This window comes from Elephantulus edwardii, unplaced genomic scaffold, assembly GCF_000299155.1.
Source record: "Elephantulus edwardii isolate Elephantulus edwardi_28Jun2011 unplaced genomic scaffold, EleEdw1.0 scaffold00124, whole genome shotgun sequence".
In the NCBI taxonomy this organism is placed as follows: Eukaryota; Metazoa; Chordata; class Mammalia; order Macroscelidea; family Macroscelididae; genus Elephantulus; species Elephantulus edwardii.
The window spans coordinates 7,064,770-7,082,244 of NW_006399874.1; the positions used below are offsets into that span (position 1 = coordinate 7,064,770).

The 17,475-nt window shown below is 37.0% G+C and overlaps 1 protein-coding gene and 1 pseudogene across 1 annotated transcript in view; one reads left to right on the forward strand and one right to left on the reverse strand.

Annotated features, from left to right (window-relative positions):
* Positions 1 to 17,475, forward strand: part of PRIM2 (primase, DNA, polypeptide 2 (58kDa)) — a 443,510-nt gene that overhangs the window by 297,304 nt on the left and 128,731 nt on the right. The window contains exons 8-9 of the mRNA XM_006893148.1: positions 8,812 to 8,884; positions 10,596 to 10,781. Of these exons, the coding sequence (XP_006893210.1) occupies positions 8,812 to 8,884; positions 10,596 to 10,781 (259 nt within the window). The remainder of the gene's footprint in view (positions 1 to 8,811; positions 8,885 to 10,595; positions 10,782 to 17,475) is intronic.
* On the reverse strand, positions 15,303 to 15,861 carry LOC102855798 (annotated as a pseudogene).

Consider the following 17,475-nt stretch of genomic DNA (forward strand, 5'->3'; position numbering starts at 1 on the left):
ATGCTCCGTGACGTTTATGTCACAGTAGTGTGGCCCTCTGTACTGTTCCTGAAGTGCAATTGTGATGATCCATCTTCTGCTCATGAGCACTGCATGAAAAAACAATCCTGTTGGTATGGTCTTAACCAGCTCATCTCACCAGCAGATCCACTTTGGTATAATTTCTCCCTTTTGTTTTTAGCTGTAAGTTTGAACACTCCAAAATTACTCCTGTTGAGTAAGTGCTCATGTGGGCTTTCAAGATACATTGAAAAGGACTTGAATTTCTCCCCTTTCTATAAAAAGCAGGAGTAGATATGCTTTTCACTTAAAGATTCACATATCCAGATGTATGCAGTTGTATCAATCTCTTCTGCCAGTCTAACTCCATAATTCTCATGCCTAAGAAGCAATTAAAAATACCATGGCTTGAGTGTATCTTTGCTGTTTAACATGTTAAAGAAGTCTTTTGCAGCAGATCTGCCTGATGTAGTATTTTGTTAGATTTTTTTAAACTGCTGCTTCTCCAGTAAGTTCTTGATTGATTTAATTTCAAGTAGGATCATTTTAACATTTGCCTATATAAATATAGGGTGTTTGGAAAGTTTCATCTTTTCCATTCAGCTGTTACGTTATTGAAATTATTAGTCTTAGAATTTCCTATTTGCTATGATTTTAAGCTACCTTGGAAAACTAGCCATGCTTAGCAAGGTAATAAAGAGAAAAAAAAGTTCCTGAGATGTAACTTTTTGTTTCTTGGCTTTTTTAATTTTGATGTGACTGGAAGTTAACAGAACAAATTAGTTTTCCATTAAATAGTTCATACACATTTTGTTATGTAACAGTTGCAATGCCCACATGAACTCTTCTTGCCTTTCTTGGGCCCCTCTACCTACTTATCCTTCTTTTCCTTATCCTTCCTGCTGTTCTGGTCTAATATGGATGATTGTTCTGAGTGGCATCTCCCCCCACATGTGTTATTACGTATACACTTAATTATGTACGTATATTTATATGCCTTTCTGTTGCCCACCTTGAAGGTGATTCCTAGGGGTGGCTGCTTTCCAACTTGACGGGTGTCTTGGTATCTGAGTTTTAATTTACATGTAACTTTATTGAAAGACTGATGCAGTAGAATATATTTTATTTATTTTTTCACTTCTTTAGTCTTTTATAGTGGACTAATTTAGCACTATTTCCTAAACCAAAACAAAAAGCTAAAGAAAATAAGTGCAAATACCTGTAATTTTTCTCCAAGCAAAATAGTGCTTATGTGCAAATAGAAAATTCCATGGGTTTTTTTTTTTTTTAGAATGTACTGTTTTTGTACACTTAACGTTTTTATAAGTTTAACAGTACCACAAATTTTCATTGACATGGACCCTTAATAGTATATTACAAAAGGAGATAGGATGTAAAATTTTCAGTTTTTATGTTAATAGTTTTTTGCTTAAAGACTACTCCATTTCAGGATATTCTTCCTCACTCTATCTGTGTTTGTCTTTTTTGCCACATAACTTAATCTCTTTCTCCAGAAACTATAGCTTAGAAATTTTGTTGGTTCTACTTATCTCTTTTCTTCTGTCAATCTGAAAGGTACGAAACCTTTCAGATTCTGAGGAAACCTTTCAGATTGTGAGGTAAATTGACTTCTTTATTCCAAAATGTCACCTCCTTATCACATGTTTGCTTTAAAATCCTTCTAGCAACCCAATAAATTCAAGTAACTTACTTTATGAGCCTGGTCAAAATTTAAGAATAATTACATCATGTAAAATTATTCAAGTACCAATATTAAAAATATGAAACCCTGCATAACTTTGAGTTTTATATGCAATATTCTGTATCCAAACTAAAATTATTTTCTGACTACCATTTCTTAAGAACTCTCCCCCTCCGTCATTGCCCTCAGTTGTCTTCTTCCTCCTTACCCTTGGCGTTCCCTGGTAATTCCTCCAGGATACCACCTCCTTCTAGCTTTGCAGACTTTTCTGGTCAGCCTGAACTCTGCTGTCAGCAATTTCAACATCATTCTAGAATATTGAAATTTGTGTTTCTGAAGCAGAATACTCAGTGCCATTTCATGACTCAGAAATATTTAATGCTACGGATGGTTTACCTTTCCCCCATACTCTTCTTTTAGATGACCCCTATTTTTTTTGTGTTCAGGCAACATGTATTATGAGCATTTTTGTGGCACTTATTGGAGGGCTTTGGGTTGCAGCTAACTGCACTGTTAACTTAAAGGTTTACAGTTCAAACCTACCCATCAATACCATGGAAAAAATGTCTGACAGTATGCTTCTGTAAAGAATACAGACATGAAATTCCATGGAACAGATCTACTCTAACAAAAACAACTATGTATTTTGTATCCATCTACTTTATTGTACCATGGGCCATTTCCATGTTCTTCCCTACTTGGACACTTCCTTGGTCATAAAGGTTCTTAATATGTTTATGCAGAGTTAATGGAAGGACTTTTTGGGACCTCTTAAAGGCTTTTTGTTGGGGGCGGGGTGGTGTTTTGTTAGAATCTATCCATATATCCATAGATAAATCCATAAGAGGCCAACAGTATAATCATACTTATCCCCTGGGATGTGGGAGCAGACTTGTTATAAAGCACTGACAATCTAATAGTGTTTAAGAATATAAAGTTTGTCTTGCATTTTATTGATTCATACTGTTTGGGTATTGAAATGTTTATTTTGCTGGTACAGTATAGTAATTGCTACATTTTAGCACAAGTGCAATATAGGCTTTTACAACTCAGTCTCCTCTGATAGTTTTCTAACATAATTGAATACCCACTGAACCACATCTTTATTGTTTTTACTACTTTTCTGATAATTTGAGAAAACTTTATGACATTTCATTCTTAGTGCCTTTTGCCCAACACTCTAGCAAATAAATGATGAATTATGCATGGAGGAAGCTTATAAATAATTATAGTCCACATGCCCATATGTATGGATGAACAAACTGAGGCATAATTTACTGGATTTATTTGGGTTTTTTTCTTCTATACTTGTGGTAAATGTAAACTGGAAAATAAAATATTGATTTATATAACAAGCTTTATGTATTTATTTGGTTTTTTCCTTCTATATTTTGTGGTAAATGTAAACTGGGAAACAAAATCAAACTTTCTCTATGTATTTATCAAAATCCCAATTTGCGACAGTTTGTATTATGAAACTGTTTTAAAAGTTTTGAAAGCAGTGGCATCTGTGGTATGTCTTATTTATACTCTTTTTTCTAAGAAACAAAATATTTTATGTATACTGAAATCCTTTGTTAAAAAATAAACATTGGTAATAATGTTTCTCAAACTATGATTATTTTAAAAGGATAGAAACCAATATATTTTGCTGGGATTGCATATATGTCCATCTATATCTTTGTGTCTGTCTATCTATCTATCTATCATTATTTGTGTGTGTGTGTACACTCACTCATCTTTTCAATCCATTAGAAATTTTGTTGTCAAAATTAGAAGTTTTGTTGTCAAAAATTGCATGTTACTATTATTTTTAATCTAGGCATGTTTCTCCAATAATCAACCACAAATGTACATTTCATAATAATGCTTTTTTCTTTTTTAGCATGAAAATAAGAATATATTTTTGGAGCTCATTAGCGTAACAGCTATGTTCATTTAGAAACATTGTGATGGAATGCTGATACTGATGTTGTAGAAAGATACCTTATTTTCCAGGGTTATGAATCTTGTTATGAATCTTGTTTATTAGCATCCCTTGCCATTCCCAAACAAACTCAAAAGATAGTTTCAGGAGCTAATGTAAATTCTTCTTAAGAATTTTAATCTTTTTTTGTGACTGCATTATTTGCTTTGTCTCCTTTTACCTTGATTTTTTAGTTTCTATTGATGTTTCACAGTTATGGGTATAGAGCATTAATCTGAGCAGAAACCAACTTCCTTGGGGTATATTAATCATTTGGCTTACCTTATCCAGTAATCATAATCATGCTTTAACATAATTTTACTGATGATAGAGGAATTTCTGTTTATCTCTTTGATCTGAACAATCATACTAGATACCTCCCCTCAGTTTATGAACTTAGAGACAGAGGCTTGTCTGAGTCAGTGTAAGGGTGGGTTCATCTTAGTTGGGTGGGTGATGGCTTCACTGTAGAGGCTCATGCTACTTCTTCTGATATTGTTATACTTACTGGAGAGACTGCAAGGGTCCCTGGTAGCATAATGCAGTACATGTTGGGCTGTTGGCTGCTAACTGGAATATCAGCAGTTCAAATCCACCAGTCACTCTGATGGAGAGAGAAGGAGCAGTCTTCTTCCTTAATGATTTACAACCTCAGAAACTGTATGGACATTTGCCTGGAGTCTGAATTGACAATGGAGCAGGGGATTTGTTTTGGGGTTTGGTCAGTCTGCAGTTGCTCTGTGTGCTGGAACACTTTACTGGTTTTACCTCACACTTACTTTCAATATATCATTTTCTTTCATCAGTATTTCAGTTCGTTAGGCAGATCTAGCATTATTAGGCTATCATTATTTCATAGACAAGGGTAGTACAGATCAGAAAGGTTAAGTGTCTTTCTGCAGTTTGTAGAAGTACTGATTAGAAAAACAAAACAAAACAGAGCACTTCTTCCAGCTCCTCGCTGCTCTTTGTATTGTTTGGCCCTTTCTGTTTCACGAGAAGCCATATCAGAAAGTTAAAAGTACTTTTGTCTTAGGGTTCTACGGACATAATTTTCTGGCTAAGCTTTATACTAAAATTTAAAATGTTAACTAAGCTTGTGTTTTGTGTGTATGGTACTAATAAGATTAATGGGATGGACCGCATCAAATTATGCATTAATTGGCAGAAAATTATTGCTTGAGGGAGAATAATAGGAGACAAACAAATGTGTTTTAAACTGTGGGATGATTTGCATCACACCTTGACATTCTGCTTATTCTTTTCTGAGAGCAATCTTCTGATTTTTATCATCTACTGGGTTGGGGAGGAAGAAGCATTTTTTGGGGATTGAGAGAGTCTACAGTTTTAAATGTAAAAGTTGATGGGTGGAGGAGGGGTGGGTAAAGGAAAAGGGAAACATCTGTGTGAAAAACGTTGTATATAAACTCTGTAAGTAAAAAAAGTTGCTAAGCCAGTAAGTATAACATTCTCATCTCTTCTAAGACATTACTACAGATAGTGTTTCTCAAATGTCCATAATGTTGTTGTTGTTGATTGCCTTCCAGTCGAGCACCACATGAGCAACCATGTGAGCAAAAGGCCTGGAAGCCCCTTCTGCAACCATCAACATTTTAAATGTTCATAGAGTTTCCAGAGGCATGTTATTTAGGAAGTGGATGTCACTTTTGCTTCCAAACCTGTTTTCGTATATTATTGCTTTTAGGGGCCATTGAATCACCTGTGATGTACAGCGACCCTGTGTATAGCAGCTCTGAACCCTCCCTGTCCTGGGCCAGTCTCCGTAATTCTGATACACCAACCCCCATTGCCCCAGTCACCGTATCAATCCATCTCATCCGGGGTCTCCCTCTCCTACGCTGTCCATCCACCCTTCCGAGCATGATGTCCTTCTCCGAGGACTGATCTCTCTTGGCCACATGCCCAAAGTAAGTGAGACGGAGCTTCAGAATCCTAGCCTCCAAGGAGAGACTTGGTTTTACCGTCTCCAAGACAGACCTATTTGTTTTCTTGGCAGTCCATGGTATGTTCAAGACTCGTCTCCAACACCACAGCTGGAAGGCATCTATTCTTCTTCCGTCATCCTTAGTCGTTGTCTGGTTCTCTGAAGCATAACAAGTAATTGAGAAGACCATGGACTGGATTAGGTGCACTTTAGTCTCTAGACTGGCATCATTGCTCTTCAGCACTCTGGAGAGGTCCATGACAGCAGATTTTTCCAATGCAATTAATCTTTTGATTTCCTAATTGCTGGTGTTGTGAGTGTTGATTGTGGATCTGAGTAATCTGTAATTGCTAACAACCTCAATTGCTTCTCCATTTATTATGGTGTTGCCAATTGGTCCACTGGTGTGAATCCTTGTCTTCTTGATATTGAGTTCATATTGAAGACTACAGTCCTTGACCCTTTGCAGCAAGTACTTCAGATCTTCCTCTTTTTCAGCTAACAAGGCTGTGTCATCTGCGTATCATAGATTGTTGATGAATATTTGTCCAATCTTGATTCCATACTCCTCCTCATAAAGCCCTGCTTCTCCAGTGATCTCTTCTGCATATGGACTGAAAAGATATGGGGCAAGGATGCATCCTTGATGCACGTCTTTCTGATTTTGAACCAAGCAGTATTTCCTTGCTCTCTGTTCTAGAACTGCTTCTTTGTCCAAGTACAGATTTCGTATAAGCATGATCAAGAGTTCTGAGATTCCCATTTTCCTCAAGGTTAGCCACAGTTTGTTGTGATCCACACAGTCAAGTGCCTTTGCCTAGTCAATGCAACACAGGTAGATATTTTTCTGGTATTCTCTGCTTCCTGCCAGGATTCATCTGACATTGGCAACAATTTCCCTAGTGCTATGACTTTTTCTAAACCCAGCTTGTATTTCTAGTAGTTCTCTGTCAATGTACTCTTCAAGTCTTTTCTGGATGATGCATTTTGTGAAATAGGATCCAGTGGAATTTGGACATTGTGTGAATACCATATTAAAACCTGAGGGAAGCAGCTGGTGCTGGAGTTGTTCCTGGAGTCCAATGAAGAGAAAGGGAGCAGTGAAGAAGCTGGTTGTAGGCTCCCAACCCAAATTGATTTTCGGTTTCTGACCCCAGCCTGCCCCTGGTATTTTGCTCTATTCAATGCACCTCTCTAACAGTGCTGAAACAAGTTAGGTTTGCTGTTTTAAAAACTATGCTCTCATCACTGTTGGGTTGGAATCCTTTCATAGTTGGTCCTACATTGGGCTTTGAAGGCAGTATATTGCTCAAGGAGGTGTTGTCAGAATTTAACAGCTTGAGAGATGTGGCCTTTGGGTTAGTCATGTAACTCCCTATCAACTTCCTTATCAGAGCACTTTCTGAAACTTTTGGAGGTGCAGGATAATAAACAAAAGGAGCACAGCTTTTCCTCACAATAAAACAGACTAGCAAACAAGAAACAAAACCACAAAGCTTAAGAGTTTCTGATATTTCTGTAGCTGGTCTGTGCCTGAATGGTTGTTAATGGATTTATATTTTTATAGTCTTGATTCATAATGCATGTTGTTGTTGTTTGCCATTGAGTCAGAACTGAACCACAGCTGACCCTCCATTGGTGTTTCAGAGACAATGATTCACTTGGGAGGACAGTGCCCATCCTTTTTCCTACAGAGCATCTCGTGAATTTGAACTGCACGCCTTTGGAATTGCAATGCAGCTTCTGACCATTAGGCCCGAGACTCCCTCATAATGCATTATTGTTGTTATGTGCCATTGAGTCGCCTGTGACTGATAGTGATCCCACATAGTGCATATCCCTTGTTTAATTGGTAAGTTAGCTGTGGCAACAACAGTTTCTCAACAGAGCATCTTAAATATGTGTATTTTTTATTATTCAGCAGCAAGAACGTGTGCTCAGCAGTAGATAGACTCTGAAATTCCTTAGGACTGTAATGATCCTTCACTCTACACTTTCCCATTATGGTCTGCATAAACCATGATTTGACTGTAGTTTTATGTATAATCTAGCAGTTATTTTTCTTGCTGTCTCACACCTGAATATCTGCATCTGAATCAGCCTTTATGGAATTGGGTTTAGCTAAGTATTATGTCAAGAAGCTGAAAAAAATTATAAAAATAGATGATTTTAGATGCCAAGTTATGTTTCCTGTTTATATATAACAATATAGCAGAATTTGCTATAGGGAAGGGGATCAAGTGATATCATAAAGGAACAAGACACTGGTAATCAAAAGATTTGAGGCCTCATCGCACTGCTGCCTGACTTCCTGGTCTAGTCTCACTCCTTAGCCTCCATTTCCTCATCTGCCAAAAGTCGGCTAATTTCGCTGGGTTGTTGGAACAATCTAAGGATATAAATGAGGACTCTATAAACACAGTAATATTGGACTGCGACTCCTGTGTGATTTTACTGCCTGTGAAAACCTTCTGGAAGGTTTGGTGTGGGTTTGGACAATGGTCAGATATGTAGAAGCCCTGGTGGCCTAGATTTTAGAGAATTGCACTGCTAACCCAGAAGTGGGGCCTCTCTGAATGGCTCCATGGGGGAAAAGGTGGACAGTGTCCTCCCCTGTGTTTTCACAGCATCTGAGACCCAGGAGGGTCAGGTCTGAGGCATTTCCAATTCAGTGGGAAGGAGTTTGAGATTTTGAGTCAGATGTTATTTATTTTAACAATGATTACTATATGCTAGACACTTTATAAAAGTTCTTTTAATTTAGGCCTCTCATCAGCCCTGTAAGACAGACATTGATATCTTTATTAGACAGCTCTTTCTAGGATTGAGAGTAAGTAATTTGTATAAGGACCAACCACTATTCAAGATGATTCTTGGTTGAATTTTAATTTCTTCATTGCTATTCTGGGTAAACAAATAGTTTAAACTTTAACAACAATTTGGATTATGTTTTTAATAACTGGAAAGAGCACCACAATTTTTATCAGGAGGTCCAAACAATGTTACTATATTTTCAGATTATTTTGAGGAAAGTTACTTTTATATTGAATGCTTTCAACATATGTGCCTATGTAACATATTTTTTTCATTCTGACTTTAATCTTCATAAGAATTTTTAGAAATGCTTATGAAGTATTTAAAAAAGTGTGCTTTTTTAAAAAAACAAACATTGTTTAAATATTTTGTTATTTTTTACAGTCATTCCTACACTGGTCAAGATTACAGTGCACATAGAAATACTGGCAAGATTTCTTTAGATCAGATTGACTCGGTAAGCGCATCAATTCCCTTTTTATATCGTGGCTTTTGTTGGTGGGGAAAATGCAGATTTTTCTTCTCGTTTCACACAGCTTATTATTTGCATATCCCTCAATAGGAAGCCCTTGTGGAATATTCTGTGTTACAGCCAAAAGGCCATGTATGTGCCTGACTGTTCAAATCCCCCAGCCACGGAAAAGGGAGAAAGATGGGGCAGTCTCCTGTGTTATTTAGAACCTGCAAAAATCCACTGAGTTGGTTCCAACTTGACAGCAATAATTTATGATAATACTTTCAGTCCCAATTGTTCCTTTAGATTTTTCATCTAACTGAAATCTAAGTCTTTCTACAACATTATTTTCCCTGTGACTGTCTTCAGGTAGACAGACACTTTTTTTTCCATACTCTCTCTCCTTTCCCAACTCCTCTTATTCTTTTATGAACGTAAGTAACAGTACTGTTACCACACCACTTGAAGTCTACAACATCCGTGCTAATAATCTCATACTCTAACCCGATACTTCCTTTGCTCAATTTCCACAGTCATTTTTTCATCTTATTTCAGCCAACTCTATTGTTGATAGGTGCTGTTGAGTTGAGTATGGCTCATAGTGACCCTATGAACAAAAAATCTGAACTCTCTTCTGCCCTACGGCATACTCACACTCCCTGAAACACAAGAGACCGTTGTAGCAGTCACGGTGTCATTCCAACTGGTTCAGGGTCTTCCTCTCCTTTGCCAACCCTCCACCCTTCCCAACACCATGTCCTTCTTCAAAGAATAGCCCCTCCTAGCAACACACCCAAAGTGTGTGAGGCGAAGCCTCATCATTCTTGCCTCCAAAGAGCACTCGGCTGCACCCTCTCCAGGACATATTTGTTTGTTCTTTTGGCAGCTCATGGGATGTGCAGTGTTTTCTCCAACACCACAGCTCAAAGGCATCAATCCTTCTGTCATCCTTACTCACTGTCCAGCTCTCAGATTCCTGGCAAGTGATTGGAAAGACTCTTTCCAACTCTACACCCTTTCAAATCCAATCAATACGTCTCTAAAATCTTGATTTTAAGCATGCAGATTTTGCATACCAAACCCCCTCATGACTGTTTTATTTCTTTTACTTCTTGAATCCAGTCACTAGTAATTATAGTTGATTTGGCCTTCCACATACATAAAATATTCAGAGATTTCTCCAAGTTTGACTGCTAATGTCAGAAAATACTTCTGGAGTAAACTGAGTAAACAATATCTTACTATATTGTTTTTTACTGTTACATGTGATTGATAATTGTCTCAAAGAGAAAAAGATTAAGGTGAAAAGGAAGAAATAGATACAAATTTTCATATATTTCACTTAACCTTGAATGATAGAAATATTGTCACTTCAATATGTAATCAATATAAAATATTTAAAATGTAATCTATAATCACAAGAGAGGAAGACCCTGGATGAGGTGGCTTGATTCAGTAACTGGGGTAATGGGGGTAGTTGGTTTGGAGAATAAGATTGGCACAGGATAGAGCAGGTTTAGGGCCGTTGTGTACACGGTCGCTGTTAGTTGTAGGTGACTTGATGGCATGTAACAACAACAATCTAAAATCATGTTAAAAGAGTATTACTGCTGTGTGGTATTATTTCTATTCCATTTATACCATATTTACAATCATGGCAAGTATTATAAGGATCTGGTACATTGTCCACATAACTTAAAACCTTTTCTTGCAGCTAGCTACAAAATCTTTTCCACCCTGCATGCGTCAGTTACATAAAGCCTTGCGCGAAAATCATCATCTTCGTCATGGAGGCCGGATGCAGTATGGCCTGTTCCTGAAGGGCATTGGTTTAACACTGGAACAGGCATTGCAATTTTGGAAGCAGGAATTTATCAAAGGAAAGATGGATTCAGAAAAGGTAATTATGAAAAATTGGAGAAATAACGAGTTTTATTTTGGTTTTAAATAGAAATCATTTGCCTTTTGTATTTCCTTAAGTATATTGAAAACACAAAGATTAGTATGTTGATGTTTTCTTTTAGGTAAATGCAGACTCATATACTAATATAGTAGGTCTTAAACTAAAAATTGAGAAAATGAATTTAATTCAGTGAATAATCTTAAAACAGCAATGTAAGATGTAAGATAATGCTAAAACTCAATCTTTTCTCTGTTGCTCTATTGCCTGCAGTGCTTATAAAAGCTAAAATTGCTGTCTACATTCTACAGGAATGTATTTATGTATACACATACTTCTACATACTCATACAATAAATTATTAAGGACTAGAAGTACTGAGAACAAATAAAGTGAAAACCATTTAAAAGTTTAAAAGATTTTTCTGCTTTATAGAATCTTTTATAGAACATTTTTAGGTTGACATTAAACATCATAAATCTGAACAAAACAGATTTTAAACATGTTCATAGCTCTCAAGCTCCTACTCTTCTTTTTTAAAAAAAGTTATTTCTGAGTAATATTTTGAAGTGCAATTTTTGTCCCTATTATGCCACAGCACAGTAGAATGAAGTAGATATTTTGTTGTTTATTTTTTGGTTTGTTGCCACCTAGGTAAGATAAATTATAGAACAAAGAATATTGACCAAGTAAACTTTATAATGAAACTTTATTATGTCTTGATTGTATATTTTATTAAGTCAAATACTTTCATAATAGATTTGTTTTGAAAATTGCCTACATTTATAATTGCATGTAGAATCTTAAACAATTAATTTTGCAGAGGTTTTTGTAAATCCTATTTGGATCGTATGTCCTAGACTTAAATTTTTCTGTCTTAAAAGTATTTACTTATATTCTGATTATAGAAAATAAAAAATATATGTAATATTAACTGTCATTCTTAATTCAGAAAGAATTTCTATCAATATTTTCACCTTTCATTGTAGTCCATATGAGTAGATTTAAATGTTTCCACTTTTTACTCTGACGTTATATTATGAACATTTTTTAAAATTTCGATTGGTTGTATCACACCCTTTGAAATTAGTAAGATTTATTTAATCATTTTATCATTGGTTATTATATCTCATTTTCTCTGTCATGAAATGTCATTGCCACCAGTATCTTGGACATATAAATCTGGTTATAATGCTATTCTTTGACTAGAGTCACTAAGAAGTAATCAACTTGTTATGTAGACAATTTTGTTAGTGATGCATTCTAAGAGTTTTTAAAACATTTTTACTTTTTCTGAAAATATACATAGAAAAAACCCACTTGCATTTCACAATTTCCTACATAATAATCAGTGACACTGGTTATGTTCTTCACATTTTAGTGACATCTCATTATTTCTAGTCAAGTTTTTCTGCTTTCTCTGCAAGGACATTACTAAATCCCCTTGTCCGCAACTTTCTCTGTACTTTACAGTAACTGTTGACCCTTTGGGCTTATAAAGAAGTACAATAGTTAAGGGTAGTAGTCTTTATTCTTTAGACTATTACTGACTTTAGGGAATAGTTTCGGTTCAGAGTCTGGAGAGAAATTCAGGTATGTACTCTTGAGGTCTCCTCCAGACTCAGGACATCTAGTAAGTCTGTATTCTTTAAGAATTTGACGGTTTTTCCACATTTTTCTCCCTTTTTCTCCTGATTCTTGTTCCTTATTAGAATGTTTGCATCAGTAACTAGGCAATGTTTAATTCTTCTGGTCTCAAGACAGAGGAGGCAGTGTTTCAGGTAGAGGATTAGGCCTTTATGATTCACTTTTCTTCCATTTTTGTTTTCAGAAAAATTGAGACAAACATAGGTACCTTAGGTTTTTGCTTGTCAGCTTTTAAGATTCCAGACACTATTTACCATAATGTGAAGTAAAATATAAACTGCAGAAAGCTGACTGGATTGTGCCCTATAAGACCATGTAAACCCCTTTTGTTGAGCTTTTAATTTAGGTCCTTATCAAGCTATGTAGGACTCTTGTTCTGTTGTTTAATTGTATTATATACTATAATTTACATTTTTTTACCTTTTCAGACTGATGAAATTATTTTTGAGAAAAGCTTTTTGTGAATTACAGGGAAAGCTAAGCAGTAGTTATGAAGTAAAAGGATTATTTTAGCTTGCTTTTTTTGGCTGTAAACGAAAGAGGAAAGAAAGAAGGAAGGAAAATGAGCCATGCCCGCAGATCCAGTACTAGACTCTTGCTCACTGGCTTGCTGCCTTTTATGTAACTCTGGGATAGCTTGTATTTTGACATTTAGTTTTTAAAAACCCAGAATGTTAAAGAAATGATATATAGGATTTTTTATTTTATGATGCAGAAGTAGCTCTTTTCAACAATTATTGTAAAAGAAAATCAATAGATAATTTCTCAGCTTTCTGGATAATAAATAGCAATCTTATTTCCTTCCACTATCATTGATTATGGAAAATATTATGACTAAAAATCATAAATTCCACTTTTGACATACTGTGACAGTGTTCTCTTGGTTGGTCCATACTTGTAAATAAATGTGTCTTTCTCAGTTATATTTTCTTTTACATGTCTTTACAGGAAATAAAATTTCATTTTTCTTAGTTCATTAAAATGTCTTTTAATTTAATGATTGTATCCTATTTTTTTCACAGTAAAGTAGCGTTTTTATAATTTGTCCTGCTAAGATTAATAGACTCTTTATGAGAAGCCTCAGGCCAGCATATTCCTAAATGCTTAACCAGTTGTATAAGTCTGTATTTCCTATTAACCACTCCATCTCTGGTTAAGTTCTCCAATTCCTCCAATTCCTGTGGATTCGAAGAAGAATTTCTAGATGGGAATCTAGGGGCTCAGAGCTCTCAGGGGAATGACTCATGTGGCTTTAGATATGCAGGCCGGTTTGGTGGTGGTGTTTTATTAGAAACTGGTGAGCAATGGGCCAGGGTGGATGCAGCAGGAAGCTTAAACAGTCATACTGCAGCTCCTGTGTTGATGTTTTCAAGGGGTCGTGGTACTAGAGATATTGTAGCTGATGTTAGATGGATCTTGGCTGAAAGCAGGGAATACCAGAGGAATGTCTATCTGTGTTTCATTGACTATGCAAAGGCATTTGACTGTGTAGATCATAACAAACTGTGGCTGACTCTGAGAAGAATGGGAATCCCAGAACACTTGATCGTTCTAATGCGAAATTTACACTTGGACCAGGAGGCAGTCGTCAGAACAGAGCAAGGGAACACTGCATGGTTCAAAATTGGGAAGGGCGTACGCCAGGGATGCATCCTATCTCCATACCTTTTCAACTTATATTCAGAACAGATTATCCAGGAGGCTGGGCTCTATGAGGAGAAATGTGGGGTCAAGATTGGTGGACGATTTATCAACAATCTGCGTTATGCGGATGACACAACCCTGCTTGCTGAAACTGAAGAGTCATGAAGCGCCTGCTGCAGAGTGTCAAGGACTGCAGCCTGCAATATGGATTGAGGCTCAATGTCAAGAAGACAAAGATTCTCACCATTGGACCAATTGGCAGCATCAGGATGGATGGTGAAGAGATTGAGATTGTACACAGCTTTAGTTTGTTTGGCTCCATAGTCAAGTCTTGGCACCAGCAGCCAGGAAATTAAAAGGCGCATTGCAATGGGAAAGTCTGCTGTTAGGGACCTCTCCAAAGTGCTGAAGAGCAATAGTGTCTCTTTGGAGACTAAGGTGCGTCTGATACAGGCCATGGTCTTCACAATCACCTGTTATGCATCAGAGAGTTGGACAATGACCAAGGAGGATAGAAGGAGAATTGATGCCTTTGAGCTGTGGTGCTGGAGAAGAGTATTGAGAATGCCATGGACTGCTAGGAAAACAAACAGATTTGTCCTGGAGAGGGTTAAACCGGGTGGCTCCTTGGAGGCAAGAATTCTGAGGCTCTGTCTAACATACTTTGGACATGTTGTGAGGAGAGACTGGTCCTTGGAGAGGGACATCATGCTTGGGAGGGTGGAGGGACAGCGCAGGAGAGGAAGACCCTCTATGAGGTGGATTGATTCAGTGACTGGGATAATTGGGATGGGAGTGTCGGAGACAGTGCGATTGGCACAGGGCAGAGCGGAGTTTAGGGCTGTTGTACATAGGGTCGCTATGAGTCGCAGGCGACTCGACGGCACATTACAACAACAACAACAACAACATTGTGGAGAGTGCTCTCTTTATATTGCTGCATCAGCTGTTGATTATTAGCAAGACCATGCTGATTTGCAAGATCATGCATCTGCAGTTAAGGTAACTTGGGACCAGAGGAGGTAATTAATGGCTAAAAAAAGCCAACTGTTAGGTTAACACCACAAGCAGTTTATTAATATATTGCAATATTTTACTACAGAAATAGTCTTAAAGGGCTTAACTTGCTCAACATAATAATGCTGTATTTTTTTTGCAAGATATGTATATTCATAGGGTCGCCATGAGTGGCACTTAACAACAACAACTACAATATATCTTTCAGATAAATTCACATTACATTCCAAATAGCTTTTAAGTAATCAGGTCTGGTATTTTTATGCAGAAGGTAGTATACATGAGCCCACACATAAGTCCCCGGCAGTGGAATACGACTTGTTCCTTGCATTGGGTTCCTGATTAGAGTAAGCAGCAATCTATAAGTGTTCTTTCTCTTTGTTGAAACCAAGCCAGCCCCAACCTGCACTCTTAACGCCCACAGACACAGCTACCAACTTCTCCTTTAACTTGCCAAATGATCCAAAATTCCATTTGATGGCTTCTAGCAATTCTCCTTTGAGTTCTCTACCATCATAGTGACTCAAGTTTGTCCAGAAAATGGTATGATGCTTACCACTGAACTTGGGTGCCGACTGCAAGAGTTACTTGAGTTGTGCCATCACCCTTGGCCAGTACTGATCCTTGATGGTGTTCAGGTTGCTGACATAAGTGATGTGGTGCTTGTTGTGGTTTAGCTACATGATCTCATCATTGATGGAGGGCCCCAGGGCATCATAGTCATAAGGCAAGTCCATCAGGCTGTGCTTCAGCCTAGAGCCCAGAGCTCCTGGAACTGGGTCAGTTTCTGCTCATGTTGCACACCATCTAGCACAATGTGGTGGCTGCACCACCACCCTCATGCACTGCAGGCATCCTTGAGAAGTGCCAGAGATAAGCCTGTGGCTCAACCTTCACAAAAGATTACTTTAAAGTAATACAACTGCAAGAGATTAAAAACTGGATAGATTAAAGTAATATACTTGTAGAGGATTTTTACAAAGGATGTATAGTAGATATTTTTATTATTGTTGGTCACTCAACTGACTCATTGAATGGCTCTCCATATAACAACTGTTGTTGTGTCATTCAAGTTAGAACTGACTCACAGCTGACCATCCAGCAGATTTTTTTTTTGGAAACTAAATCACATAGGGAGGAGTATTGATCATTGTCTCTCTTGGAACTGCTGCCGGATTAGCATCTCTGGAGAAAGGCCATCTTTGAGTTAGCAGCTCCAATCCCTACCTACTGTCTCATCAGAACTCCTTTCTAATAAAGAACTCTGGTTTTGAACCTCTGTTTCAATGATCTGGAAAATAACTTCTGTTAAGCTTATTTCCTGTCAGTGCAAGCAAAGTGATGTGATACTATAATTAGTTTGAACCAGATTTCTTTCATCTCTAGTGTTGATTTTCCAAAATATCTGACTTCTTTTTTTTGTACTGGTATAGCTAAGGGAGCTTTGCTGACCTAGTGGTAAACAGCTGCACTGTCATTTCAAAGACATATGGTTCGAATCTGCCAGCTGATACATGGGAGAAAGATAGGTAATCTCAGCACAGTTTGCTGCCTTTGAAAAATCACTTGGAGGATCAATTATGAGTCAATTCCAACTCAACACAACAACAACAGCTTATTTGGATTTACTGACATATTTGTGAGGGGAAAATGAGCAGCAGAGGATAGCATTTCTCGAACATATTCTTACTCTCACTAATTCCTTTTCATCTACTATCTAGAACCAAAGAGACCTATTCTCCAATACTCTTTTAATGCAGTTTTAGTCCTTTTGAATTGACTGGCTAATCACTTTATCCTGTCGTCTGTCTTTGCTTGGGCTTATTATTGGTGTTTATCAAGCCTAATGGGTTTCCCCCCTTTTAAAGACATTTTTTCCAAGTTTATATATCATATTAGAGGGATATTTGTTCTCTGTTTTGATGTTTCTAATTTTCATCCTGAGTATTACTGTTAAAGCAGCATGCCTTTTATTAAGGATAAGTAATTTTCTCTCCAAGACTACAGAATTTGTGTTTTCTGTTGTAACTATTTTCGAGGATTCATATTGTAATTGTGGAAGTAATTTAGGACACTTATGTTCCCTGTTACGGTTTTGGGGTTTTTAAAGCAATTTGATTCCTTAGTTTTTTTCTCTTATGTATGTAGAAAGTAGACAATGGTCTACAAAATGCATTTTCAGAGTTGCTAATCTGGATTGGTTATTATTGCTGTTCTTCCTGCAACATTTTCAGATTGTTATACCTATTCCACCATCTAGTATTGGTAAAATACCCAGGGATTGCATGATGTAAGCACTCATGGGCTTGCTACCAGATAATGGGCTTATTTATTAACTTTTGGTACTTTCCTCTCATATTTATTGTTTATTCCTTTTCTGTGACCTG